General features: G+C 40.9%; 1 protein-coding gene across 5 annotated transcripts in view; it reads right to left on the bottom strand.

Annotated features, from left to right (window-relative positions):
* Positions 1 to 383: 383 nt before the first annotated feature.
* The window catches only part of MAP3K19 (mitogen-activated protein kinase kinase kinase 19), a 69,540-nt gene continuing 41,948 nt past the window's right edge, over positions 384 to 27,975 (bottom strand). For 3 of the 5 annotated variants that reach the window (XM_058301091.2, XM_004480168.3, XM_071216477.1), the window contains 5 exons: positions 17,047 to 17,090; positions 13,488 to 15,917; positions 10,857 to 11,006; positions 8,685 to 9,382; positions 384 to 735 (listed from right to left, as the gene is read on the bottom strand). In XM_058301091.2, the coding sequence (XP_058157074.1) occupies positions 669 to 735; positions 8,685 to 9,382; positions 10,857 to 11,006; positions 13,488 to 15,917; positions 17,047 to 17,090 (3,389 nt within the window). In that variant the 3' untranslated portion in view covers positions 384 to 668. Of the gene's footprint in view, positions 736 to 8,680; positions 9,383 to 10,856; positions 11,007 to 13,487; positions 15,918 to 17,046; positions 17,091 to 27,975 lie in introns of those variants that run through there. The other 2 variants (XR_011649285.1, XM_071216476.1) reach the window with 2 other exon arrangements.

Genomic DNA, 27,975 nt, shown 5'->3' with positions numbered 1-27,975 from the left:
GTTAATGACCTAATTCACTCTACAAATAGGTGAAACTCTCAAATCATACTACAAGTAAATTATAGGAAAACAGTCTGAGAATAGCCCAACTTCTTTCTTGTATGTGGAGGCTTCTGAGGAGTTGAGGGACCCTCTAATGATGGAATGTCTTGCCCCTTTCATGGCTCTTAGCTAGCTCCTGTTCAACTTTGAGGATCCTAAATAAAAATTGCCACAAAATGAACTCAGACTAGCTTCTCTCTACCCCTTTTAACTTTCCACCTTCCTCTAGTTTCCTTTGCAAGAATTGAGTCTTTTCTCACTAAGCAAGAAAATACAAGCTGATTTTACAATTTATTTTAAACTGATGACGTTAAAATTGATAGGCCAGATATAAAAGGAAATTATTGTATAATAATTTATTGTATAAAGCAGTAGAGAATTTATTTCCTGGACAGTAGAAACTTTAAACACTGGAATAGTTTAAGAAAATTTTCTCATCTTATGCATGAATAATCTTGCCTGAAGCTAACTTTAAAACGCTAAGTTAGTGATATTGCAGGATCCGGTTAAATTGAGCTAGATTGAAGTTTCAGTAGGAAGACAAAATTCCCTTAACCATCACACCCCACAATTAAGCAATAGCGGAGTATCCATAGAGGAACTGGGAAGAAAGTCTTGATATATGTTCAGTGACTTCTCTTCAAGAAGGAATGCTTCAGGAGCTCAAGGGCGGAAGGTCGCTCATGCTGGTCCCTAAGAAATGGAAAAACACATTAGAAGCAGCACCTGTTAATATGCCTGCCAATTAGATCTACTAGACTCAACGCAAATTTCAAAAATGGAAATGCAACCTCTAACTTCCAGACAGATTTGGGTTGAGCCCAGACTCCAGTTTTTAGCTGTGTGAATGTGGGCAAGTGACTTAAACTCTTTCCCTATCAGTGGTATAGGGAGAACAGTAATACTTAACTCAATGGGACAATTGAATGAAATAATAATATGCTTTTAAACAGTGTATAGCACATTGTAAGTATTCAAAAAGATGTTTTGTAAAAATGTTTAAAAATAGTAGCTATGGTGATTAAAAATTAGGCCCTATGTTTCCATTGTACTTTGTTCATTTGAAGTATAATTCACATATAGTAAAATTCACATATTTTAGGTATACAATTTATTACATTTTTGATGAGCATTTAATTTACTTTTAACATTTAAAGGCATTAGAATCCAAACTGAAAAGACTTTAAAAGTAGACATTATATAAAATAACATTTATTGCTTTGAGTAAATAATTGAAATAATCCTATTTGGGGTACTCTTGAATAAGCATAAATGGGTATAGTTGATCATTTAGGACTATTACAGTTTTGTTTTTTTTCTTCATGAAATCAAAAAGCTTTTGGAAATATATCAATCAGTCCACAAACTAATAAACTAATGAACCAGTCAATAGTTAGCTATAATGGCCTATTCCAAAGGCATTCTTTTGGTTAAATTGGCTACCCTTTGATAATTTTGAAAGCGGAAACAAGAATAGCTGAAGTGAAAAGAGAAATAAAAATAAAATACTTTTTTAAAAAAGTGACCAGACTTTAAAGCATAATACAAAGCTACAGTGGTCAAAACTGCCTGGTATTGGCACAAGACTAGACATATTGACAAATGGAACCCAAACTGAGGGCTCAGATATAGACCCATGTATCTATGGCCAACTGATATTTGACAAGGCCACCAACCTCACTCAAATGGGACAGAATAGTATCTTCAACAAATGGTGCTGGGAGAACTGGATATCCATATCCAAAAGAATGAAAGAGGAGTCTACCTCATTCCCTATACAAAAATTAACTCAAGATGGATCAAGGACCTAAATATAAGAACCACGAGGAAAGCGGACTTTGCCCAGTAGTTAGGGCATCCGTCTACCACATGGGAGGTCCACGGTTCAAACCCTGGGCCTCCTTGACTCATGTGGAACTGGCCCATGCGCAGTGCTGATGCACGCAAGGAGTGCCCTGCCACGCAGGGGTGTCCCCCATGTAGGGGAGCCCCACGCGCAAGGAGTGCACCCCATAAGGAGAGCCGCCCAGCGTGAAAGAAAGTGCAGCCTGCCCAAGAATGGCGTCACCCACACGGAGGGCTGACAACAAGATGACACAACAACAACAAAAGAAACACAGATTCCCATGCCGCTGACAACAACAGAAGTGGACAAAGAAGAAAGATGCAGCAAATAGACACAGAGAACAGACAACTGGGGTGGGGGTGGGGGGGGGGGAAGGGGAGAGAAAGAAAGAAAGAAAGAAATCTTGAAAAAAACAAACAAACCAGGACCAGAAAGCTCTGGGGAGATAATGTAGGGAAGCATTGTTGTATGGTATCTTGTGGTAGGAAATGGTTTTATAAATTTTACACCCAAAGCGTGAGCAATGAAAGAAAAAATAAAACTTTTGTGCTTCAAAATAATTTGTCAAGAAAGTGAAAAGGCAGCCTACTCAGTAGGAAAATATTCGGAAACCACTTATCCGATAAGGTTCTAATATCCACCATATATTAAAAAATGCTACAACTCAGTAACAAAAAGACAACAACCCATTTTAAAAACGGGCAAGAGACTTGAACAGACACTTTTCCAAAGAGGAAATACATATGGCTAAAAAGCACATGAAAAGATGCTCAACATCACTAGTTATTGGGGAAATGCAAATTAAAGCTCCAATGAGATATCATTTTGTACCTACTTGACTGGTTGCTATTAAAAAAAAAAACAAAACAGAAAACTACAAGTGTTGAGGAGGATGTAGAGAAATTAGAATGCTCATTCACTGTGGGTGGGAAAGTAGAATGGTACAGCCACTATAGAATATGGTTTGGCAATTCTTCAGGAAGCTAAGAATAGAACTGCCATATGACCCAGCAATCCCACTACTAGGTGTATACCCAGAAGAATTGAAAGCAGGGACACAAATAGATATATGCACACCAGTGTTCATAGTGGCACTATTCACAATTGCCAAAAGAAGGAAGCAACACAAGTGTCCATCAACAGATGAATGGGTAAACAAACCAAGGTACATATGTACAATGGATTGTTATTCACCTGTAAGAAGGAATGAAGCACTAATAATTATGACGACATGGATGAACCTCAAAGACCTTATGTTGAGTGAAGTAAACCAGTCACTAAATACAAATACTGCATGATCTCACTGATATAAACTAAGCCTATTGATCAGATTTACAGTTCTTACAGGTGGAGTAAGGAAGATAAGTTATGAGGAGATAGAGACAGGCGATGATTGGAGAGCTGATGCTTAATTTGGGCAGATTTTTTTTTAGGAACCAGGGGCTGGAGATTGAACCTGGGACCTCTCATGTGGGAAGCCACATACCCCAACCCCTCTACCTCTCACACGTCTGTCCATTAACAACATCTTTCATTAGTATGGTACATTTGTTACACCTGATGCACACATATTGAAGCATTGCTATTAACTATGGGCTATAATTTATATAATAGTTTGCACTTTGCGCCACACAATTTTACAGGTTTTGACAAAATTTATAATGACCCATATCCATCATTGCAATGTCATGCAGGACAATTCCAATGTCCCTAAAATGTCCCATGGTACACGTATTCTTCCCTCTCCCTCCTCTCAGAACCTCTGGTAACCACTGCCTTCATATCAGTGTTACAATTCTTCCATTACTAGAATAATAAGAAGTCTATTTTAGTCCATAGTTGCATTCCCTGCTTATGTTTGTTCATTCCTCAGTCTTGAGGATTTTGGGATGGTAATGCTCACTCTGTTTCTGATTGAGAGGGCGCTGAGATCCCATGGGGCAGATGGGTGGAACTGTCTTGCCTGCATTTGTAGATACTCTCTATTTTTGGCGCGATGGGTATTGTTCATCATCAGCCTTTTGTTAGTTGTCTTGGGTGAGACCAATGAACTGAAGAGCAGGTGTTGCAACACTGCTGAGATTCAGGGCTCAACCAAGCATATGAACAGACTGAAGACTGAAATCTCTGGGACATACATTTAATGAATCTAGTGATAATTACAGGTTCAAATAAAAGGGGCAGAAGAGCCATGTGTAGGGAAATTATAAATGAACCTAACTCTGTTACAGTGAGGAACATATATTTCAAAGTAAGGCCCACTGACAGGGTGCCGAATTCCTGGGGATTGTCTGCCCTGCCTATAGTGTCTAGATATCTCTAGAACCCTCCCCCTAAACTTTTTTTTTGAGGAAGACCAGGGGTTGAATCCAGGATCTTGTACATGGCAAGCAGGAGCTCAACCACTAAGCTACACCTATTTCCCTCCCCCTATGCATTTTTATTTTTTTAAAGATTTATTTATTTATTTAATCCCCCCCTCCCCCCCGGTTGTCTGTTCTCTGTGTCTCTTTGCTGCGTCTTGTTTCTTTGTCTGCTTCTGTTGTCGTCAGTAGCACGGGAAGTGTGAGCGGCGCCATTCCTGGGCAGGCTGCACTTTCTTTCAAACTGGGCGGCTCTCCTTACGGGGCGCACTCCTTGCGCTTGGAGCTCCCCTACGCGGGGGACACCCCTGCATGGGGGCAGGGCACTCCTTGCGCGCATCAGGACTGCGCATGGGCCAGTTCCACACGGGTCAAGGAGGTCAAGGAGGCCTGGGGTTTGAACCGCGGACCTCCCATGTGGTAGACGAACGCCCTAACCACTGGGCCAAGTCCGTTTTCCTCCCCCTATGCTTTTGATTTAACTTTTCTGTTATCTAAAACTTCTCTAAAGTTTATAATGATTTTATAAAAAGGGACCATACATCATTTCAAAATTAAAATCTCTCACTTTCTGGGGGCTCTTTCTTCTGCTTTAAAAATATGCAGAAATCTCTCCTCCCTTCAAAAATCCTTTCCATGACTAGGTTACCATTTCTAGCTGCCATCCTTTCTTTCTATTCCTGCCAAATTTCTTTAACATGGCCAAATACAGTGGTGGTTTTCCCCCCAACACTCTTTATCTTCTAAAACCCCAACCATTTGGCCCACTCCTCTATAGAAGCTGCCCTCTTGAAATTAACTGTGAACTTCTCATTACCAAATTTAACAAGCTCCTCCTTGTCACCTCTGCAGCATATGAAATATTCACTGTCTCCTCCTGCTGAACCCATATCCTACTTACACTTTGCCCTCATGGTTCTTCTCCCACCTCAGGGCCCCTTCCCTTCTGTACTTTCCAATTATGTGCTAAAGTTGATGCTAGGCTTATTCTGTTATCTTCCCCCATGAGAATTTTTAAAAACTTTTCCTCAGCCCTCTAATTTTTCATGAGTGTAACTATCAACCTTTTAATGATTTTCACACATGTACCTCCAGCTGCACCATTTCAAATGTCTCCTTAGAGGTAAGAGGACCCTCTTCAGCTTCCTCTTCTCTTCCTCTTCACAACTTTCAGTTATAATTTCTTCCATTATCCAGACTCAAACCCAGGGCATTATATAATCCTCCTCGATCAGCCCTTTTATCTAATCAGTCACCAAGCCCTAATTCACCTGCCTCTGAAGTGTTCTGGAATCATCTTGACAGTCCCACTGCTTTCACCACCATCAAAGTCCAAGCTCTGGATTCCTACACGACCCTCTAATCTCAAGAAGCCTCCATCCCAGGCCTGTTGGTATACCACCATCTCACCAGTCATCCCAAAGACCTTTCATTCATGGCATTATCCAAATTATCCAAATTCTTCACACACTGCCACTCTTCACTTCCAGGTGCAACAAAGGTAAACTCCTTGGCCTGATTTCCAGGACTTTTCAGCCAGGCATAGCACCACCCCACCCACACTTATTTCTCATGGCTCCCCAAAATTCATTTCTGTTCTCTTTAAGCCTTCCTTGTTCCTGGTCTCTAGCGGATCACCTCTAACTCTGAATCTTTGGGGGCCTCTTTTATCTGACTATCCACACCTGCCTCCAAGGAGTAGTATTGTGGACATCAGGTGAGGTTCTTGGATCCTTAGGGTCTTTGCCATAGAATTTCAGGAGGCAATTAAATGCTGCCTTGTATAAGATACTAATTGGGTAAGGTGTTAGTATTCTCCCTAATGGTTTTTAACTATGGAGACATAATTATGTGCCCTATACTCTGCTTAGAAATTTATATACACCATTTCACTTAACTTCACAACAACCTTATTAAGCTATTATTAGGAGTGTGAGCTGTGTTTCTTTGTTTATGAAGGAATGGTTCAAAAGAAGAGCCTTAGTTTCCAAAAGAATAGGGCATAGAGTGGGTTCACATTTGAAAAGTTGCATTAAGAAGTCAACTATTTTCAGCTTTTGTCAATGTACTAAGGGTTTTTACAGGATGACTGCTATTACTCAGTCAGTCAAATCTTACTCTTCTTTCAGGATAGTTAACTTTTTTAAAAAAAATCTGAATTATCTCATTCATTCCACTTCATCACTCTCTTTTGCTTGTTGGGATTCATTCATTAAATCATTCAGTTAATATATGAATGTCTAGACACTGCTGTTCTAGGTGCTGATGATCCAATAGTTAACAAAGCACACCAAGTCCCTGCTGTCCTGGAACTTACATTCTGGCGGGAAAAGACAAGAAATGAATATATTACAGGTCAGAGGGAAGTAATGCAGTAAAGAGAAATGGAGCAGGTAAGGGGGCAAGAGTGGTGTGAGGCTATGCTGGCCCGTCAGGAAGGTCCTCTGAGTAGGTGGCATTTGAGCAGAGACCTGAGGGAAAGGAGGGAGCCAGGAGACATTCTGAGAAGAGATCATTCCAGGTGGTGTGGATAGTTTATGCAAAGACCTGAGGCAGGAGTAGACTCCACTGCCAGGGCCCAGGAAGCAGCCAGTGTGCCTGGAGCAGAGCCGGCAAGGAAAAGAGGGGAAGAAAATAAGCTAAAAGAGGTGCTGCCGTACCCATCACACAGGGCCCTGTAAAGTCATGGGAGGGACTCTGCATATTATTGTGAGTGAGATGGGATAGTTTCGAGCATAGAGAGGAAGTGACTTGACTCATAGTTTTGAAAGGATCCCACTGGTATTTATCAAGAATGCCATATAATCTTCCCCAAAGGCCTGAGCCCAAGCAGAAGTCAGGGAGTGAAACGAAAGCTCATGGAATTTGGTCTTCAAGGGACAGCCACAAAAGGCATCATTATAAAGAGCAATCTTAGCTAGTTCCCTCATGCTCCTTTGTAGGAGAGTTGGAAATGTTGGGAAGAAAAACTCCACACCTTCTCTTTTAAGTTCCGTATGTGTGTATGTGTGTATGTATATGAGCAAGAACAACCTGAAAGAAAATGAGAACAGCAAGTATTTCCTAGCTCAAGCCAATAATAAGTCAATGTTAAATTCAGGCCAAAGCAAGTACTTGTTTTAACAGCTTAGACCAGTGTCCCAAACTAGTTCTGGTCCATATGATATTCCCAGCAACCTTTGTGTCCCTTTGTGTGGGATTTTAATTGGGAGAGAGGGGACTCCGTACCTGATGCCCTGTCCACAAAGCCCATGTGAGGACACCCAACTTGCCTCTGGAGTATGTGCTGCTGCCCCCACCCACGTGATGCCCCTGAACTCAGCCAGAGCACTGGAGGAGGGATTCAGAGAGCAAGAGGCCCAGTCCATAGCTGACAGGGAGACCTGTGGGTGCCAAGACTCATTAAGAAAGGGAAATTGGGAGTTTCCATACGTGCTTGCTGAAAGCTGAGGTGCTACAGTATCTCATCTAAGAATAAGAAAGCACTTCCTTGAAAGACAGGAAATTGTCATTCCTCATCCTGCACACGTGACTGAAGGTAGAGCCTACTAGGTGGGTTAGGTTTTAGGCTGCTCCGCATTGTCCCGGAGGCTAGGTGGGTGGACTTCAGCATCTACCCTATGGCAACCCCTATCATTCCCATGCGTGCACACACACACATTTAATCAGAGCCATTTCTCCCTCTGCTTTTAAGTTTTATTCTCTACATTAAGATTCCGTATGAGCAAAAGGTGCCTGGCTAAGGAAAGTTTGAAAGTCACTAGATAATCTCGAAGGTCCCTTAGAGCTCTAACATTTTACCTAGAATGTTATTCTATACACAGGAAGGGGGATGAGGACAGGGGGAAACAGGCAGCTTTCTGGGATTTTCCCACTTCCCCAAATATTTTCCCATTTGATGCTTAAAATGCTCCAGGGATTTGTTCTTCACGTCAAGTGCAAGTATTTCTGGGGGAACCAAGGCATAACCATCGATACCTCGGTATGAATGAGTTTCTCACATACTCTCCTGAGAGCTGGTTTTGAAAGGGAGGAAAGAGAATGGAAATTGGTTCCCTGAGAGAGAAGGCAGCTTAGGAAAGGGAAGCCTAAGCATGGGTGACATCATTTCTCAATGACCTGTCCCTGGGAAGATGTCACGTTGGTAAATAAGTCCCTCTTTAGCAATTTTTGCAAAAGTGGGGGAAGTATTATCAGGACCTGATAAGATATCTAACTGAGGCACTTTCTACTTGAAGCATTGCCCCATATATTCTGGTACAACAATGAACACAATCACCCATATGGCTAATCACAATTCCTATCAGCACAAAATCACTCCCTCCTGATTTCTTAACAGAAGCAGAACTTTCAATGGGCCATAAATTGAAGAAATGTCAGCCTCTTGAAATCTCTGGAGATTTATCCTCTGTCTCTTGCTTTCAGTTTCTTACCTGGTTAGACACACACGCACAAAGTCGGCTGCATTTTCTGAGAAGTGGTCTGGTAGGGGAGGCATCAGCCCTCTGTGTGCTCCGATGTAAAACATGGCGGCCAACCGGTCCATGGAAGCCAGTGGAGGCTTCCCTGTGGCCATCTCAAACACAGTGCAACCAATGCTCCAGATGTCAGATTTCCTTCCGTAGCCAGACTCGTTGATGACTTCTGGGGCCATCCAATACGGAGTCCCATGCATGGACTTAAGCATGTCACTGTGAGTGCCATTTAAGCCTGCCCAGGCCAAACGCTTGGCACAGCCAAAGTCAATCAGCTTTATTATTCCTGTTGGCATGAGCATGACATTATTCCCTTTGATGTCTCGATGCACCACACAGTTCTCATGGAGATAAGCAACACCCTGTAGGATTTGTTTTGTATATTTACAGAACACCATCTCAGGCAATGGCCCAAAACGATTTATAATACTAGAGATTGAGCCACCAGGAACAAACTCCATGAAAATGCTTACAATGTTCTCTTCCAAGCACGTCCCCAGATAGGCCACAATGTTGACATGTTTCAGTACTTTCAGTAAATCTACCTCTTCCTGCAGTTTCCGGTATTCCTTTTCAGTAGCCAATTTATCAGAGGTATCCAAAGCCACCTGTTTTACAGCTATTAACTGTCCCTGGCTAGTAAGACCACAGTATACCTAGAAGCAAACCAATATCTTATTATTAAATATAAATCACATTTAGTTCACAAAACGCCACATAAGACACTTTTCTTTCCCTTCTTTCCCCAAACCTTGACTTTCTCTAAGATGATAATTACCTACCTAAATACAAAGTATTTAAAATAAGCAAATTCAAAGGAGGCGATTTTAATGGAGGCACTATGGGGATGAGCAGGATGGTGAATGGAAATCACACTGGTTGGAGTCAAGTAGCCTGGATTGGTTAGAAACCTGGCTTGGCCATTTCTAGCTGTGTAACCTTGGGTAAGTTGTTTTGAACTCAGTCTTTCTTACCTGTAAAATTGTGGTTGCAATATTGTCTGACAGATTTCTATGATGAGAACATGCGATGGTCATTTGGGAAAATATCTCACCCAATAAATGTTAATTTAAGGACGTTTTCTTGAGATTTAGGGGGAAAAATAATCATTCTGATGTGTCTTATAGGCATAATTTCCAACTAAAGTTTACGTCTTAGGAAAATGAGAATTTATTTTTCTTTTTTTTTTTTAAGGTACTGGGGCAGGTGAATGATCCCTGGACCTTGTATATGAGAAGCCAGCACTCAACCACTGAGCCACATCAGCTCCCAAATTGAGAAGCTCTTAAAACTCAAGGATGCTTTTGGAGAAACCTCCCATGTGTGATACATTTTCAGAGAGTAGGAAAGCTCCACAAAATTCTCCATTTTTGGAATCTATTGCATATTTGACCCTAATCTCTAGAGTCCAAATATTTGGGTTTACATCCAGCCCTGCCATTTAATAGTGTTGTGACCAGGGCAAATACCTGCACTGAAGGGGCTATTTCAGTTCTAAAAGCCCTCTGGAGAAGGGGAGGAAGGTCTGGGCAACTCAATAGTCAGCTTCATGATGTGACTTCAGTGGCTTCATGTTTTTCCACCCTCTCACTGATTCCTGAAATGCCTCCAAAGGAAGGCGAAAAAGATCCTGTCTGGGGCCAGTCTTTTCTTTCCAGTGTATGTCACTAATGTCGACAGTCCTGGGGCTTCAGATGATCTTACAACGCAATTCACAAAACATCGGGGCATCTCCTGGTTTTGCCGCCCAACAACAACTCAACTCCTTGGCACAAATCCTGACCTGTTGAGAGACCTGGACCTGGGAGAGTAAGGCTGGAGAGACAATGGCCATTGGGCAGCCACATGGGCCCTGAGAATGAGAGTGAGACTGAGAGACGCACAGAGACCACATGCTGCTGGCATGGTTGGGCTCCTGAAGCCAGTGTGCCCAGAATCAGAAATACTCCAGACCTTGCAGTTACATGAAGCAATAACCATCCTTTTCCTCATGCTGGTTTGGATTTTCTGTTCCTACTGACTTAAAGAGTTCTAAGTAAGAGTGTGTGTTGGACGAGGTGGGGGGAGGGAAGGGAAAGGGGCCAAGGAGGGATGGAGATAGGTGTTTATCACTTTTTCAGTTTAACTTACTGTGCCATAGGCTCCCTTCCCAAGGATCTCACCCTTGGTCCACAAGATGGGCTCCTCATACTTTAAACTGTTTTCAGAAAAGGTCTTCTTTTCATTTGAGTTGAGAAATTTCTCCTCCCTGTCATATATCCTGTACCCATTACTGAACCTCTGAAAGAATGAGACCAAAGGAAGATCACTGTTAAACTCTGAAGCATGGGGAGGGAGACAAGGGGTGGGAGTAGGGGAGTGGAGTAGAGTGTTTTTCTCAAACACCCCTGCCCATGCCTATTCTTATTGGATACATACACTTCCCAAAAAATGAACAAGCAGTATATCTTAGTTTTGTACCTGGCCTTGTTAATTGTGTACATTGCTAAGTCACATTTTGCCTTGTATATTTTATAAGGGGAGGTATAAGCCCTATTTATCTTGGGGTCCACACGGAGCTGCAGGCTATTGATCACTGTCTTTTGAGAATGAGCTTTCACGAGGTCCCCAAAATAAGAGAGGACATGTATGTTAGTGTGAGCTGTCTTCTCAGTCCCTCAACTCTCTCTTCAAGCATCCCATTTTCCCAGTCAACTTGCCCCTAAACAGGGACAAGTTTGGAAAGAGAAACATACATGTAGCCACACATACGCACACACACACAGACACATAACCGTACATGCATTCACAAAAATATAAATTATATTTAATTCATAAACATACATGTTCATCTATCCATCACATATATATATACATATGCACTCTAACACATACATACATAAGCATATCTACATATATTTATGCAGCCACATTCACACACACACGTCCATTACAGTAATTTTGGTGGTCAGGACCAGCAGCGACTGGCTGAAGATCCACCATCCCCTAGACCCTTGCTACTGAAAGGATAATCTGAGACCAGCTGCGTCAGCTTCACCCAGGAGCTTGTAAGACATGCAGGATCTCAGGCTCAGACATAGGTGAATCATGCATTTTAACATGATCCCCAAATATTTGCATTCATAGTAAACTTAGGCACTGCCCTGAAATCAAGAAATAAGTATTTCTTTGTACAACTTACACTGTGTTTTCCAATTGTTGATTAGGAACTAAAGACTTCATTTTGAGCTCCTATATTAGTCATCTTAAAAACAAATAATAACAGTGATGCAACAGAGGCATGGCAATAGGCTTCATTTCCTGGTTTACTAGCAGATAGATCTCACACCATCCTTTCCCTCTAATATCTACATGCCTCCAAAGGGCTATTTGGGTTCCTCCTCCCCATCCACTCACTTTTCTATCCAAACTGACATTTAAGGACTGCTCGGAAGGGAGAAGTGACAAAAGGTCCATGTTTGACTCCAACATTTCAGGGTAGGGTTATGGGTGGATTGTATTTACTGGCATGCTAGCTATTATTCAATTTGAAATGGCAGCACGGTCAGCCCAAATCATAACTACAGAGGTGGGCACGCACGCACACATACACGTCTCCCACCCCAGCCTAGAAGCTTCTCCAAATCATTGCCCACTTTCCAGCAGAGACCAAGCTTACCAACAGGGTGGAGCTGGCTTTTTAGGGCAGGGAGCATTATATTGTGACGTAGTATGGAGCTGAAATCGGAACGCTTGGGTACATGACTATCCGAGTGACTTTCTAAACCTCAATTTCTTCATCTGCAAAATAGGGATGTATTAGAGCCTATTGTACCTATCTGATAGAGCCGTTATGAAGCAAAAAGAATACGATGCAGCCTCACTTATGCATGGTTAGTTCTCAATAAACCTAGCTATGGTGCCTTGTGTATTCTTCTGATTGACTATTTGGAATAATTACTCTTGAGACTGATATAGTGTGCTATAACCCGAGTTAGCATTTAATAAACAACAGTTCAGCTAAACCCACTGTTTCTGTCTTTAAAATTTTAATAGAATAAGAAGTTCAAATACTTTGGCGAGAACGAAAACAAACAAAACAAGCAACTAAAAGCCCTATCATCTATTGCTATGCTTTCCCCCAATCCTGACTCCCATGGCAAACAAAATATCAATTAAAAAAAAAATTCGGGATTTTCAGCCTAGACTTCCTTGAGGGCAAGAGCATACATACCCCACCATGTCCCTAGTTCTCAGCCTAGGGCCAAAAACACAGTAGGCAAATATGTATATTTGTTACAGTAGTGAACCCTCGGAGAGCAAATGTGCAGGTGCAGGCAATCTTTGAGAAATACACATTTCCATCTTCATATGTTTTTTTGGCACTAGATGGTGAGCCTCTTCAGGGACCATGTTTACTTCTTCTATCTCACATACTGCGTAGAGCAATGCTTTCCTGATAATTATTCTCTCCTTTTATTTGATGTTGGAAGATACTGTCATTGAATAAAACAATGACCTATTTAAATATATAGTTTTTATTATGTATTTAATTTTACCAAGGCAATTTGATTGCATAGCAAGCTAGCTAACTTCTCTGGAAGACTGCATAACATAAAACAGCTTGGGAGTACCAGACCCGGATTCTAACCTAGCTCTGGCACAAACAATGTGAACTTGAGGAAAGTAGTTGATTGTTTAGGGTTTCTGAGTCACCATTTGCAAATAACGGGTTTGAACCAGATAATGTCTGATTCTTTCCCTGATACTGACTATACTGACCTGTATTTTAACATTTGTTGTCTCTCTGCCCAGTTCTTGCATGATATTTCCTCTTCCATTGAAGTTCAGGTTTTCAGGATCTGTTTCATTTGCCATTATTTGGCAGGAGTTATCTTTCTCATCAAGAGCTAATAGTTCTGCAGCTAGACAACCTAACAGCTCATCTGTCAATTCTTCATTCTTTACAGAGTCCAGAATTTCTTGAGAAATTGAGCCTGGAGCATTTAAAGTCTTTCCAAACGTTTGATATGTAATTGACTTATTTGCTAAACTATTGGGGTCCAAAGAATGTATCCAATTTTGATATGTTTGGTAAGATGCACTTTCTTGTTTCTCTTGGAAAGAGAAACTCGTGAGTGTGTTAGACTTATCCGAAACACTATCAAACCCTAGGTCCTTAGGTAATATTTCATTAGCATTCAAATTACCAAGAGATCCTGTATTTCGTTTTTCTTGCAGTACATGCTTGTTGGAAATCTTCTCACTGGGCAATGCCCAACTGTTCTCTGAAGGGACGAATGGGATCTGTTGATGTAACTCTTCCAGTTCATGCAAATCTCTGAGGCTCATGGCAAGTATTTGATTGTTAGAAACATCTCTTTCTTTGGTATACTGTCCTGCAGAGACTTCTTCAACAATGGATAAATCTGAGACAGGAAGGAAATCGTTCTGATCAATGGACTGCTTAGGAGATTGAGCCAAGTTCATAGGCTGAACTTCATCTTTGAAAGAGAGAAAGTCATTTTCTGAAGACTTTACCTGCCAATCTGGTTCCAAAATATCATTTTCATTGTCTTCTAGGTGACTAGCTATAGACTTGCAACCCTTTTCTTTGGAAATTAAACTTTTGTGTTTTTGTTTAATGCCAAGCAAAGTCTTTGGGGGCTTAATATGTGGTCTTTTCTGAGAAAGTCTTGTTCTGCTATTGCTGCTCCTCTCACTGTGTGAAGATCTACATTTGTTGGAGATACATCTGCCAGGTGCAGCTGAGTTTATCTCATGGTAATATTTGTTTTCATGTCGGCCAGCCTCTCGCACATGGCAATAAACAGGGGTCCCAAACATTTCATAGATTCCAGGTCCATTACCAGTTGAATTGATTTCCTTGAACATGTCACTGTATTTAAGATCTAGGCAATTTAGGTTTGGCTCTATTGGTTGAACAGAAAGAGGAACAGGAGACTTTTTTATTCCAGGAGTTTTACAAATGCAAGGAAATGATGGCCTTTTAGGTTTCAGAGCCCGGTAAGTTGGTTGCTTCTTTTCTATCTGTGGCATTCTTTGGAACTTGGGTGATTGCTGAGGCCTGGGGTCAATAAGACCCAAAGCAGGGAAAACTTGAGTTTTTAGGTTGGTTTTATGCATGGTAGGTTTAATGAAACCTTCCATGGATAGCATGATATTCTGAGGTGTCCTGTTACTTATCTTGGCCTTTGAATCCAACTTATGTTTATAGGTTTTCATCTTATGCTTGTCATTTCCTTGGTGTGCAAGTATGTTAAAGCTGTTGTTGTTTTGAAGGGTGCTCTTCCTTTTATTGAGGCTTGGTTTGGCCATGGCTGGTTCCTTGGGGGTTCCATCTCCTGGGAAAGTGATATGGATAAGAGGCACCATCTCACTCACTTCTTGTTTGGTTGACTCTGCAACTGATATTTTTATGCTTGTCTCCATGCCACTATGAGCATCTGGGAACTTTTCAATGGGGCCATCAGGGACCATGATGGACAAGCTTTCAAGTGCAGGATACTCTTCTAAAATATGATGTGGCTCAATTGCTTTATGCACTGAAGCAGTTTTTAAGTCAGCATTATCATTGCTAGTCTCTTCATCCTGGCTTGGAGTTATTTCTGAATGCTGGGACCTTTGGAACTTGTTTGGGATGGCACATACAATTTCTGAATGTTGTTCATTGTTTCTGGCCACTGAATTCTCTTTCTTTCTTAATGAAAGATATTGAAAGCACTCTTCTTCTGCTTTTCTCATTTCACTACCACAGCAGTCAGTATCCTCTTCCCTCTCTGTAGGAATATTGCTTTCCTTGAAGTTTTCAGGGGACACCAAAGACTGTCCTCTTGCAATGTGAAAGGTTTCAGTTTTGTCACATCTTTCTCGTTCCTTGGATTTCTGATTCTCCATTCCTTCCAGATGTTCTCTGTGATGATTAGTCTTCCGAAAAGGGCACATGTTTCTGGACCAAATGGAGGTATCAGAAAACCGGAGAGTCTGATTTGCCAGCACTTTATGCGGGGCTTCCTGCTGCTTGTGTGATGGTTTAAGCTCTTCAGATTGACTAATGGGCTCTAAGAGCTTAGGTACAAAGGATATGAGGCTTGAAATATTTCTCTCTCTGTCTTTTTGAACTTTGTGGTTTTGGGGGATAGTAAGGAGAGCAGATCTCATGGGCAGGAGTGACAATGGTGGCAGAGGGAACTAAAAGGAATGAGAGAGAAAAAGTTAATGAATGCACAATATAAAATAGCATCTTAACTACTTTAAAGTAATCTGGGGATATTCTGAGATTCTCTTTGGTTAGGCCTTTAAAGTACAAAGCTGCTTTGGAGCTCACAATTTTTAAAACTAAATAATATCATTCCCAGTGGTTTTTTAGAACTAAGAATAAAATGATACACTTGAAAGTATACTTTTCAAGTATAAATTTAGCAACCCTGGATAACTTTTAATTTCTCCTTTCCCCTCCATCGATTTTTCAAACTAAGTTCATTTTTATTTATCAACCTCTAGAGGTCAGTACAACCCAATGTGTGATATTTAGCTTTGCGGTCATTAAGCTATAAGCACACTTTATAAATATTCCTCATGTAAATCCCCCCTTCTCTTTACTGTGGCCATTTCTCATATGTACATATTAAATACCTAATTATATCAGCATTTGTACAGGCATGGGTCATGGATGGAAACTGAGAGTTATATATTCATTTTCTTCTGTTGCTACCTATATGTAAGAAGAAAGGAAAGGGAACCTGATACTAGGAGCTTAGGTAATAGAAAGATGTGAGATGCAATACATTCACAAGTTTTATTATCTATATAATTTTCTTCCATTTCTCAAAGATAACTTAGGAAGTAAAGTCAGATTGTCCCAGTGCTTAAATATCTCCCTAGTAGCAGCCATGAAATTTTTTTTAGGTCAATAGACTCCTTTTTTATAACATTATGCAGTAGTTATGTGTAAGTATTTTTTTGGAGATTCCTAGGATATGGAAGTGGCTCACATGGTTGAGAGAAATAAAGAATTACAAGAGTCTGTCTGAATACTCTGCTTATAAATTAGACATTGGGGAAACGAATTGTATACTTTCCAGATATGTTCAAAGAAGACAAATTAAAATATGGTCTGTGAGAGACACTCACCTCATTATGCAGAGTTATTGGGAAACACCCCAGAAAAGAAACAAACATAGAAAGGCATATATGAGTTGTTTTTCCAAGATATAATTGCTGAGGATTTTGGTTTTAAGTTATTTGATAGAGTTTATCTCTAACAACAAAAGGTATTTCACTTTAATTCTTAAGTGAGAAACACTAAAACTAATCTTACCTCAATTCTTCGGCTACCGCAATTCAACTCAGAGGCAGAAAACTCTAGGAAAGAAAAAAATAAAAGCAATTGGATATTAATAGAAGAGTGAACACATTCAGGCTTAAGCCAGAATTTGGGATGGAGTGATTTTTATGCTAAGGCATGAGGGAAAGTGAAAAATTAAGTTTTTGCCTTATGCAAGCCACATGGAGGTAGGTATGGAATGATTACACAAACCTTCTGACTACTGCCCCTGCCGATACAGAAGATCGCTGGATCAGAAAACAGACCATTTATTACTCATAGATCATCTTCACATCAGTTCCCCATAGGACAATCCAATGACAATCCAATGTTTACCTGCACCTGTACTGGGACTGCACCACAGGAAGAAACCCTGAAGGTATGAAGATAGGGTGGCTGGCACTTTAGTCAATCTCCCCCTCCAGAGAAAGAGAGTGATCTTTACTACAGGTAAGCAAACGTCTTCAGGGGAAAGGGGGAATACGGTTTATCACCCTGGAAAGTAAGCAAGCAGCTCCTGGGGAGATAAGCCTTCAAATCTCTCAGGAGCAACCCACTATCCCTACATTACAAGGCATGCTTGCCATTCAATCATCTTTTAACTTAGTTCCCTAGTGTTTTTTGCTCAGAAAGCACAGACTGAACAGAAACGTGAAAATATTCATGTCTCCCAACAGTTGTCTGAACTCAAACATGGGGTAGGTAATAAATTCTGCACATCACGTATGGTGTGGGGCATAAAGGGGAGAAATGGGATTTACTAGATGGTGTAAAACTCAGATGTTCTAACCAAAATGTCAGAATGGCCCCCCAAAGCCTTATCTGCTACCACAGCTTAGAGCTAAGGCCACAGCGCCAATGTCTTCAGGGCCATATAAATGGATGAAGTGGGACAGGTAGAGACAGTGGTTAATTGAGACCCTGTGCCCCAATTAAAGGGGCATCCATTACTCAGCTCTCACTGATGTTGTCCATTCCAAATGGGTGACTCAGCACTGCAAGACCTCCCAATTGTCAGAAGCCAGAGAGCTGGAGATTTTATACAAAATCCTCCCCTACTTTTTTTTTTTTAATGCTGTGAAGACCAAACACAATATGCCTATGGGTCAATTTCAGCCACAGACTGCCATTTTGAAATTTTGGTTAGAGAGAAACAGAATTCTTTAATATGTAATGCAGCTAGGGAAGCCATTCTGAGGTGAAAATTGGTCACCTAAGAGGAGGATCCCAATAGGAAGGACACAGGCATTCCCCTTAACCACAGCTGGCCAAGGCTTCTCCCACCTCACCACAGTTCTTTACGCATCCGTTCAACAAATATTTTTTGAGAGCCCTCTGAAAAGCTGGTACTATCCCAGAAGATAGCAATATAATCATAATAAAGACAAAATCCCTGCCTTCGTAGAGGTCATATCCTAGAGGGGGAAATTTTCTGTTGAAAAGATATTAGAAGTTAAGACCAGTAATAAAACTGAATGTAATTTATAGTTGGGTATAACAAAACACACACAACGTACAGGTATTATTATAAATATTTGGATAGATGTTATTCAATCTTCATAAGAATTGATGTGGGATAGAAAGGCATTCTTCAGTATTTCTTGTGGTAACATAAAGAGGTAAATTCTTTCTGGTGGGTAATTTGGCAGTACATATTGAAATCTTTTAAAATGTGCGTACAATTCCAGTTAAACATGGATGATTGAATATACAAGCTTTTCTCCACTTTCTCCACAAACCTCACTAAAATGACAGTAAAAGAATTTAAAAAGGTGTAAATAAAGACAGAGAAAAACAGAAGATGAAACAACCAATGAGGGCTGTCAACAAAATTTGGTCAGTGCAAACTGCAAGGGCAGACTGTAACTGATTTAATGGTCAGCTTTCTCTGTTTGGCTCATTGCCTGTGGGAGCCAGAATTGAATGTTTGGCTCATTGCCTGTGGGAGCCAGAATTGAAGATACTAGGTACCTCTGAAAGGGGGAGGGGAGGTGCAGATGAGGCCAAAAACGAGAGGGTTGCCTATCAGTTTGTACAAGGAGCAGAATCTAGATTCCCTGCCCCATCCCACCAGTCAGGAATTGCTTTTCCCCACTGCTGGCAGATGGCTGGAAGTTTACTACTTGGAGAGCTTGGCACAAAGATGCTGAGGAGGTAGGTACAGCTGCAAAGAGAAATGGGGTGCTGGACCGAAAATAAGAGGATTAAGTGAAATGTGAAGCCTCTCAGGGCCAAGCACATTGGCTTCCAGCTGGATAGCCTAGAGACAGGAGCTTGGAGCATCCCTCTTCAGGGACACTGAGAGGGTCCAGTCTCTGCCACGCCTCTCCTCTAAGGCCCATTCAACAAGCCCCACTCAAGCACACAGTGTTTTTTGGTGCTTTCCTCTCAAATACACATAGAGAACCAAGGATCAACAGATATATAAGCAAAGCCCTTAACAAGAAAATACAAAGAACAAAACAAAGAGAAAAGAAGAAAAGAATCCGGAGGAAGCAGAGACAAACTGTCATTGATATGTTCCATGCACCCTTTCTCAGGAAGCTACCAGCAAATATATCCCATTAAAATGAGGATGTAGGCCAAGGAGAAGGAGCACAGGTATCCAGGGATTGAACACAGAAGGCGGGCAAAGGGAATTTCCAGGATGACGGTGAGGAAAATTCCCAAATAGACTGCTGGTCAGTAGGTCCAAAGAGCAGGGATTGCAGAGCAAAACAGGAAGCTGCAGAGGCTTCTAGGAGCAAAGGCTCAAAAAACAAAAGGAAGCCACAGATTACCTGACATCTAGCTGTCTGGACTGAGATGCATTTTACAAGTCCATCAGAGGGGATGGAGATAAAGTAGTGACAGATACAAAGAACATAAGCAAATGATGAAATAAGGGCATTAGTAACACCAGGAAAAAGAAAATGTCTAAAAGGAAAGGAAATGTAATCCTAGCTCAACATACAGAATTCCCATATACCACCCTATTTTTAATACCCTGCATTTGTGTGGTACATTTGTTACATTTGAGGAAAGAACATTATAACTTTACTATTAACTATAGTCCATCAGTTACAATAGGGTTCACTGTGTTGGACAGTCCTATCTTTTTCTTTTAATTTTTATTTTAGTAACATATGTACAATCTAAAATTTCCCCTTTTAACCACATTCACATATATAATTTAGTGCTGTTAATTATGTTCACTATGTTGTGCTGAATACTGATTTTTTTTTAAACCCAAAGATTGAGAAGATGGGGGGCTGGTGCTTGTATATAAGGGAAGTAGATTTAAAGTGTTAAATCCTAATAGATAAAGTCTAAAACTGAACAATCTAGAAGTATCATGATAAACATGTTATTTAGAGCTATGGAAGAGCACACTAGAATAAATGGCCTTGAAGTATTATTTATACTTCTTATTATTTTTTCTTTTTGAACATCTGTCTGTTTTGAAATTTTCTTAATGAATATATATTTATTGCCGAAATTTTGAAAATTTTGTTTAAACAAATTTTTATTAAAAAATAAGCAAACCAAAACTGGCCTGGGGGACTCTAGTTGACATTTTCAGAGAAGACTGTAGTATGTACAGAGCAGCCCCCATGACAGAATACTGACCCAACCGAGTTGATCCTTGTCTGGGCATGCTGTCCTCAAGATGCTCTGTGGTTTAGACTAGGGGAAAAGAGGGTTTCCAGGACCTTTCTGGAGGATATCTCCAGCCATCCCCTGCTTCCAGGTTGTGCCTGCACCCCCTGCCCCACCATTTCTCTGGCCTCTCCTTACTACAAGACAAAGTAGGTCTATTCCTTTCTCCCACTGCAACTGAAGTGGGACTCACTGAAGACATGAGCATTAACGTAGTTGGCATAGTGCTTAAGCACATTGACTTCAGGTTTAAACCCAGCCTCTGTCACTCACTGTCTGTGTGACCTGGACAACACTTAAGCTCCTTTGGCCTCAGTGTCCTCATTTCTAAAATAGGGCTACCAATATTACTTTAGTAGTGGATGTTCATGCCTTGCAATAATAAGCATTCAGTACACAGTTATTGTTGTTATTAAATTCAATATGTATCTGTTTGGTAGTTAGGGGCTAGGCGTGGTGTTAAGTGCTGGGAGGTATTATGGCTCTTGCCTTTATAATCTGGTGAAGACAAGCTCACAAATAGTGACAATTCAGCCTGATCAGTGCCATGTTGTAGGTCAGCTCAGGATCCTACGGAGCAGAGGAATAGCAATTCATCCAGCTTAGGGGAGGTTCAGAAAAACTTCCCAGAAGAAATTGTATCTAACATGAGACCTGGAGTGTGGAAAAATATCCCAGCCAAGAAAATAGCATGTGCAAATATAAGATTTCAGGGAAGGGAAGGTGCTCAGGAGTTCTAATGTTTTTCGTCCTGCTATGGAAGAATGACAAGACATGAGGCTGAAGAAAAGCTGCTGAGAGTTGGGAGCTAACTGTGGAGCCCAAGGAACAAGACAACAAGACTCTGGGTCCACTTTGCAGCCTAGACCTGATGTTAGCACTTTTACATATATATGGCCTATCAAACACTGCTTGTTGTTTTAAATTTTAACTGAATTGTATCCTTCCCCCAAATCCTATAATAATTCTGTTTTTTCCCTTTGTTTCACGAGATGCCCCACAGTGCCTCTGGTATGTGGTCTCCTTCACTGCAACAAGTCAATAAACTTGACTTCTTGGATCTCACGCTTGTCCCTGGTAGTTTGTTTAGGCTGATTGGTTTAGAATAGTGGTAAGCATGGCCCCCCCCCCCCCAAAACTTTTGGGATAGATAAACTTTGAAGTTGATCCTCAGACTCTCACATTTACTTGGGGATCCAGGAGTGAAGCTAAGTGGTCTCAAGTCAGTAACAACCCTCATACTAAGCAGAAGGTAACCCAAATCTTCTCCGGAGGAAGGTATCCTCAGTGTAGGCCTCCATGATTTCCTCAGATAAACATCAGTCAAATATGAGTGCATACTAAAAGATTTCCAAACACTCAGGAAAAGCAGCCACCAATAGTGCAATCAGCAATAACAAGAGACAACAGACTCGGACCCCCAGGGATTTCAGCTATTGGAATGATCAAATACAGAATACAAAATAACAATGTATTAATTCAAGAAATAAAAGATGAAGTCATCAAACAGGACATTCTTAATAACGAGCAAAGCATATTGAAAAAGAAACAAATGGAACTTTTAGAAATGAAATTTTAATTGTTGAAATAAAAACAAAATTAAAAAACTTAACTTTGGAGTAATGAAAATGTTCTAAAATTGCCTGAGACGATGACAACACAACTCTGGTGAAAATGAAAGCCACTGAGTACACACTTTGAACGGATTGTACAAAACATGGGAATGTATAACAGGGGCAATCCATGGGGTAGAAGACGGACTGTGGTTAACAGGACAAATACGAGAACGTTCTTTCATGAACGATCACAAATGTATAAAACTAATATAGGGTGTTAATAATCAGATGGGTTGGGGAAGATACAGCCTATAGTTAGTAGTAATTAAAAAAAATTTTTTTTTAATTAATTTATTGTAACATAACACCCACACATGAACATACATAAATAAGTGTATAGTAATAGCATATATAACATCATACAAGACTCTCATAACTCACCCTACCACCGACACATTACATTACTGTTAAACCTTTTTAACTAACAATTAAAGAGCATTGTCAAAATATGACTACTAACCAAAGTATTTTCCCCCAACCCTCCCTATTATTATTATCTTTATGTCATTTATATATGAACATACATAAACAATTAAGTGTATATTAAGAGTTGTGAACTTACAAAGCAAATGTGCATATCATACAGGGGTTCCGTACATCAGCCCTCCATCAACACCTTGCATTGTTGTGAGATATTTTTTACAAATTACAAAAGAACATTGTCAAAATCTTACTACTAATTATAGTCCTTATCTTACATTTCATGTGTTTTTCCCTCAACACACCTTATTATTATTTTTTAAATATATTTTTTATGACAGAGTTGTAAACTTATAAAACAATCATGCACATATGCAGAATTCCCAAACAACACCCCTCTATCAACACACCACACTGTGCAGGAACATTTGTTACAGATCAGATAATATCATCTGATTGTTATCATGTCCATAGTACACATTTGGCTTACATTTTCCATACTGCTCCATTATCAACACAGCACATCTTTGGCACAGATGCAAGAGTATTATATCATTACTGCTAACCATAGTCCATAGGTCATTCCAGTTGCATTTTTCCCATGCGTTCCCAACACCCTGCAGTAATGATATACATTTGCTCTAGCTCACAAAGGAGGACACTCTTGTATCTGTACCATCAACCACAATTCTCCTCCACCTCTTGGTTTACTGTGCTATCCAGTTCCTAGATTATTCTCTAGCATTCTGTCAATTGGCATTTACATCCCTGGACTACCATTTTCAGCCACATTCTTATTTATAGACTAACTATTACTATTTTTACCATCCATTCTATACATTTCCACACTTTTACATTAAAGCTAATTAAAACTTCTACATACATTAAACATCAGTAGTCCATCTCAGGCCTTCTCTTATCTCCATTAAGAATCCACCACCTATAGTCAGGTCTTGAAAATATTTTCCTCCAATTTCTTCTAGAAGTTTTATAGTTCTTGCTTTTATTTTTAAGTTTTTGATCCATTTTGAGTTAATTTTTGGATAAGGTGTGAGATAGAAGTCCTCTTTCCTTCTTTTGGCTATAGATATTCAGTTCTTTCAGCACCATTTTGCTGAATGGACTGTTCTGCCTGAACTGTGTGGGTTTGACAGGCTAGTCAAAAATTATTTGACCATACATGTAAGAGTCTGTTTCTGAGCCATTAGTTTGGTTCCATTGGTCTATGTATCTGTCTTTTGCCACTACTATGCTGTTTTTACCACTATAACTTGGTAGTATGATTTAAAGTCTAGAGATAGGGTTCACTTTTCCTTTTATGATGTTTCTGGCTATTCAGGACCCCTTGCCCTTCCAAATAAATTTGATAATTGTGTTTTCAATTTTTAAAAAATGCTGGTGGAACTTTTATCAGGGCTGCATTGAACCTGTATATCAATTTGAGTAGAATTGACATCTTAATGACATTTAGTCTTCCAATCCATGAGCATGAAATGTTCTGCCAGTTATTTAGGACTTTTTAGATTTCTTTTAACTTTGGGTTGCAGTTATCTGAATACAAGTGCTTTACATTGTTGATTACGTTTATTCCTGTCTACTTGAGTTTTATCTGTCATATTTTATTTTCACCACTCTTTTGAGGTTTTTAGTTACTTTTATTGATATAATCTTCATTTCTAGACTTTCTTCCAGGCCTCTCTCTTCTGTTTTTTCTTTTCAGGTTCTAGCATACCCTTTAGTATTTCCTGTAAACCTGGTCTCTTGCTTAGAAATTCTCTCGGATTCTGTTTATCTGTGAATATTCTAATTTCACCCTCATTTTTGAAAGATAGTCTTGCTGGATATAAAATTCTTGGCTGGAAGTTTTTCTCTTATAGAATCTTAAATATATCAGACCACTGTCTTCTTGCCTCCATGATTTCTGGTGAGAAATTAGCACTTAATCTTATTGAGTATCCCTTATACTCTATGCATTGCTTTTATCTTGCTGCTCTCAGAATTCTCTGTCTTTGGCCTTTGACATTCTGGTTAATATGTGTCTTGGAGTTGGTCTATTTGGATTTTTTGGATGGGAGTATATTGTGCTTCTTGGACGTGGATATATATGTCCTTCAATAGGGTTGGAAAATTTTCTATCGTTATTTCTTTAAATATTCCTTCTGCCCCTTTTTCCTTCTCTTCTCCTTCTGGGACACCCATGACACATATGTTTGCACATCTCTAGCTGTCATTTAGTTCCCTGAGACCTTGTTCAATTTTTAGACACATATGTTTGCACATCTCTAGCTGTCATTTAGTTCCCTGAGACCTTGTTCAATTTTTTCCATTCTTTTCTTCATCTGTTCTTTTATATGTTCACTTTCAGAGAACATTTTTTCAAGCTGACCAATCTTTTCTTCTGCCTCCTCAAATCTGCTATTACATAATTCCAATGTTTTTAAAATTTCATTTATTGTGCCTTTCATTGCCATAAGATCTGCTATTTTTCTGTGCATGCTTTCAAATTCTTCTTTGTGCTCATCCAGTGTCTTCTTTTTTTTTTTTTAAGATTTATTTATTTATTCCTCTCCCCTCCCCCCCCCCAACCCCGGTTGTCTGTTCTCTGTGTCTATTTGCTGTGTCTTCTTTGTCCGCTTCTGTTGTCAGCGGCATGGGAATCTGTGTTTCTTTTGTTGCGTCATCTTGTTGTTTCAGCTCGCTGTGTGTGCGGCACCATTCCTGGGCAGGCTGCACTTTCTTTCACACTGGGCGGCTCTCCTTACGGGGCACACTCCTTGCACGTGAGACTCCCCTATGTGGGGACACCCCTGCGTGGCACGGCACTCCTTGCACTCATCACACTGTGCATGGGCCAGCTCCACCCGGGTCAAGGAGAACAGGGGTTTGAACCGTGGACCTCCCATGTGGTAGACAGACGCCCTAACCACTGGGCCAAGTCTGCCGCCTCCAGTGTCTTCTTAATATCCTTAATCTCGGGAAGTGGTTGTGGCTCAACTGATAGAGCATCTGCCTACCAGATGGAGTGTCCAAGGTTCGATACCCAGGGCCTCCTGACCTGTGTGGTGAGCTGGCCCATGTGCAGTGCTGCCGCGCACAAGGAGTGCCATGCCATGCAGGGGCGCCCCCACATAGGGGTACCCACACCCAAGGAGTGTGCCCCACAAGGAGAGCCACCCTGGGTGAAAAAAGTGCAGCCTGCCCAGGAGTGGTGCCACACATATGGAGAGCTGACGCAGCAAGATGATGCAACAAAAAAAGCGACACAGTTTCCTGGTGCCACATGACAAGAATGCAAGCAGACACAGAAAAACACAGAGCGAATGGACACAGAAAGCAGAAAACAGGGGGGAAGGGAAGTGAAATAAATAGAATAAATCTTTAAAAAAAAAAGCATCCTCAAAATATTTTTAAAAATATCTTTAATCTCTTTAGCCATCTCATTGAATTTATTAAGGAGATTTGTTTGAATATCTATAATTAGTTGTCTCAACTCCTTTATGTCATCTGGAGGCTTATCTTGTTCCTTTAACTGGGCCATATCTTCCTCTTTCTTGGTGTGGATTGTAATTTTTGGTTGTGTCTTGGCATCAGGATTACTGGAGTATTTATTCTGGGTGCAGTTTTTTCTCTTTAGTTTAGGGCTTTCTGCCCTTTCTTCCTTGCTGGTTGTGCAGTAGTAGCCAGGAATATTTTTGGTGCTATAAACTGTGAAGGCTCAAGCTGTCCTCATTGCCCCTGGGATGGATGAAGCTTCTCCCAACTTTCTCCTTTCCCAGAGGTAAGGATAGAGTCACAGTTGCATGGAATAATCCAAGTCATGCAGGTCTAGACTGCAGTTGCCCAGAGAGACTGCTGAAGCTTCATTTCCCTTTCTCCCCTGCCTGGAGCATGGATGGAACAACAGGTCTGGGCAGCAATCTATGCAGTGCAGGTCCAAGGTGACCACAGTTGCCCCGGTAGACTTTTACTTACTCAGTTTGTGCCAACAAAAAGGTACCCTTAGTTACGTGGATAGGTTGTTGCTGAACTAGCCAGCTTCCTCCCTGCCAGAGGTGGGACTGAAGCCTAGGCTAGGGCTGCAGGCTGATCTGGGTGAAAGAAACCGGTTCCTACAATCACTGTAATATTTGGTTCTGCCGGCTTCCCCTCAGGCTGAGGGTGGTGTCAAAATGGTGCCACCAGCCTTTTTCCGACTTGGACAAATTCACACCCCAGCTGTTCCTAGGGTTATTCCTTAGCCATCCAAGTCTACCAATCAGTAGCTGAAATCGGCAGCCAACCATCTCCTACTTCCCTGTTTTTGGGAAATGGAGCTTCCACTTCTGGTCACAGAACAGCTCCTGGGGCGGCTTGAGCCACAAGAGTAGAACAATCACCGGACTCCATGGCTTGGCCGGCAATTTCCCAGAGAGGCTGACTTATGTCTCCCCAGCTTCCTCCCTGCTGGAGGTGGCCCTGGGGCCTAGGCTAGAGATGCAATCTGACCAGGATGGAAGAAGCCGGTCCCCACCAGCACTGGGATTTTCAGTCCACCCCGATTCCCCTCCTGTCAAGCGTGGAGTTAAGATGGCGGCTCCCAGACTCTTTCTGACTTGCACAGGGTCAAACCTTAGCTGTTCTCGGGATTATACTGTAGCCCACTGGATTTACTCATTAGTAGCTGAAATTGGTGCTCAACCGTCTCTTCCTCCCCCGTTTTGGGGAAGTGGAGCTTTCAATTCCAGCAGCGGAAGAGCTCCCAAGGCGGCTTGTGCCTCCAGTGGAGGATGGGCACTGGCCTCCATGGCGTGGAACACTCTACTTACGAGTCTTCTCTGCAGACGGGCAGTCTCCTCCTTCCACTCCCCCAAGAATGTTGCAGGATGCTCTACTGGCCTCTTGGAGCCCCCAAACAGATGCTTCAGCTAGCTGCAGAGAGCTCGGGGTGTTTGCTAACTGCCCTGTAGCAGGAGCTGACTCTAGGAGCTCCTTACTCCGCCGCCATCTTGCTGGTCCTTCAGTAGTAATATTTTGAAGATGTTCTTTCATAGTTTTTAACAAATGTTTCACAACAATGCAAGGTATTGGTGGTAGGGCGATGTGTGGGAGCCCTGTATGATGATATGCATGTTTGTTTTGTAAATTCCAAAATTTTACTATACAATTACATGTTCATGTATAAATGACATATTAATAAAATTTTATTTTTAAAAAAGCCCTAAAAAAAAAAAACCCTAAATGGAAAGATCACAATGATCCACTACCACCA

This window comes from Dasypus novemcinctus, chromosome 7, assembly GCF_030445035.2.
Source record: "Dasypus novemcinctus isolate mDasNov1 chromosome 7, mDasNov1.1.hap2, whole genome shotgun sequence".
Classification (NCBI taxonomy): domain Eukaryota; kingdom Metazoa; phylum Chordata; class Mammalia; order Cingulata; family Dasypodidae; genus Dasypus; species Dasypus novemcinctus.
Note: the sequence above shows the minus strand (reverse complement) of the source record. Positions and strands in the feature narration are given on the sequence as shown.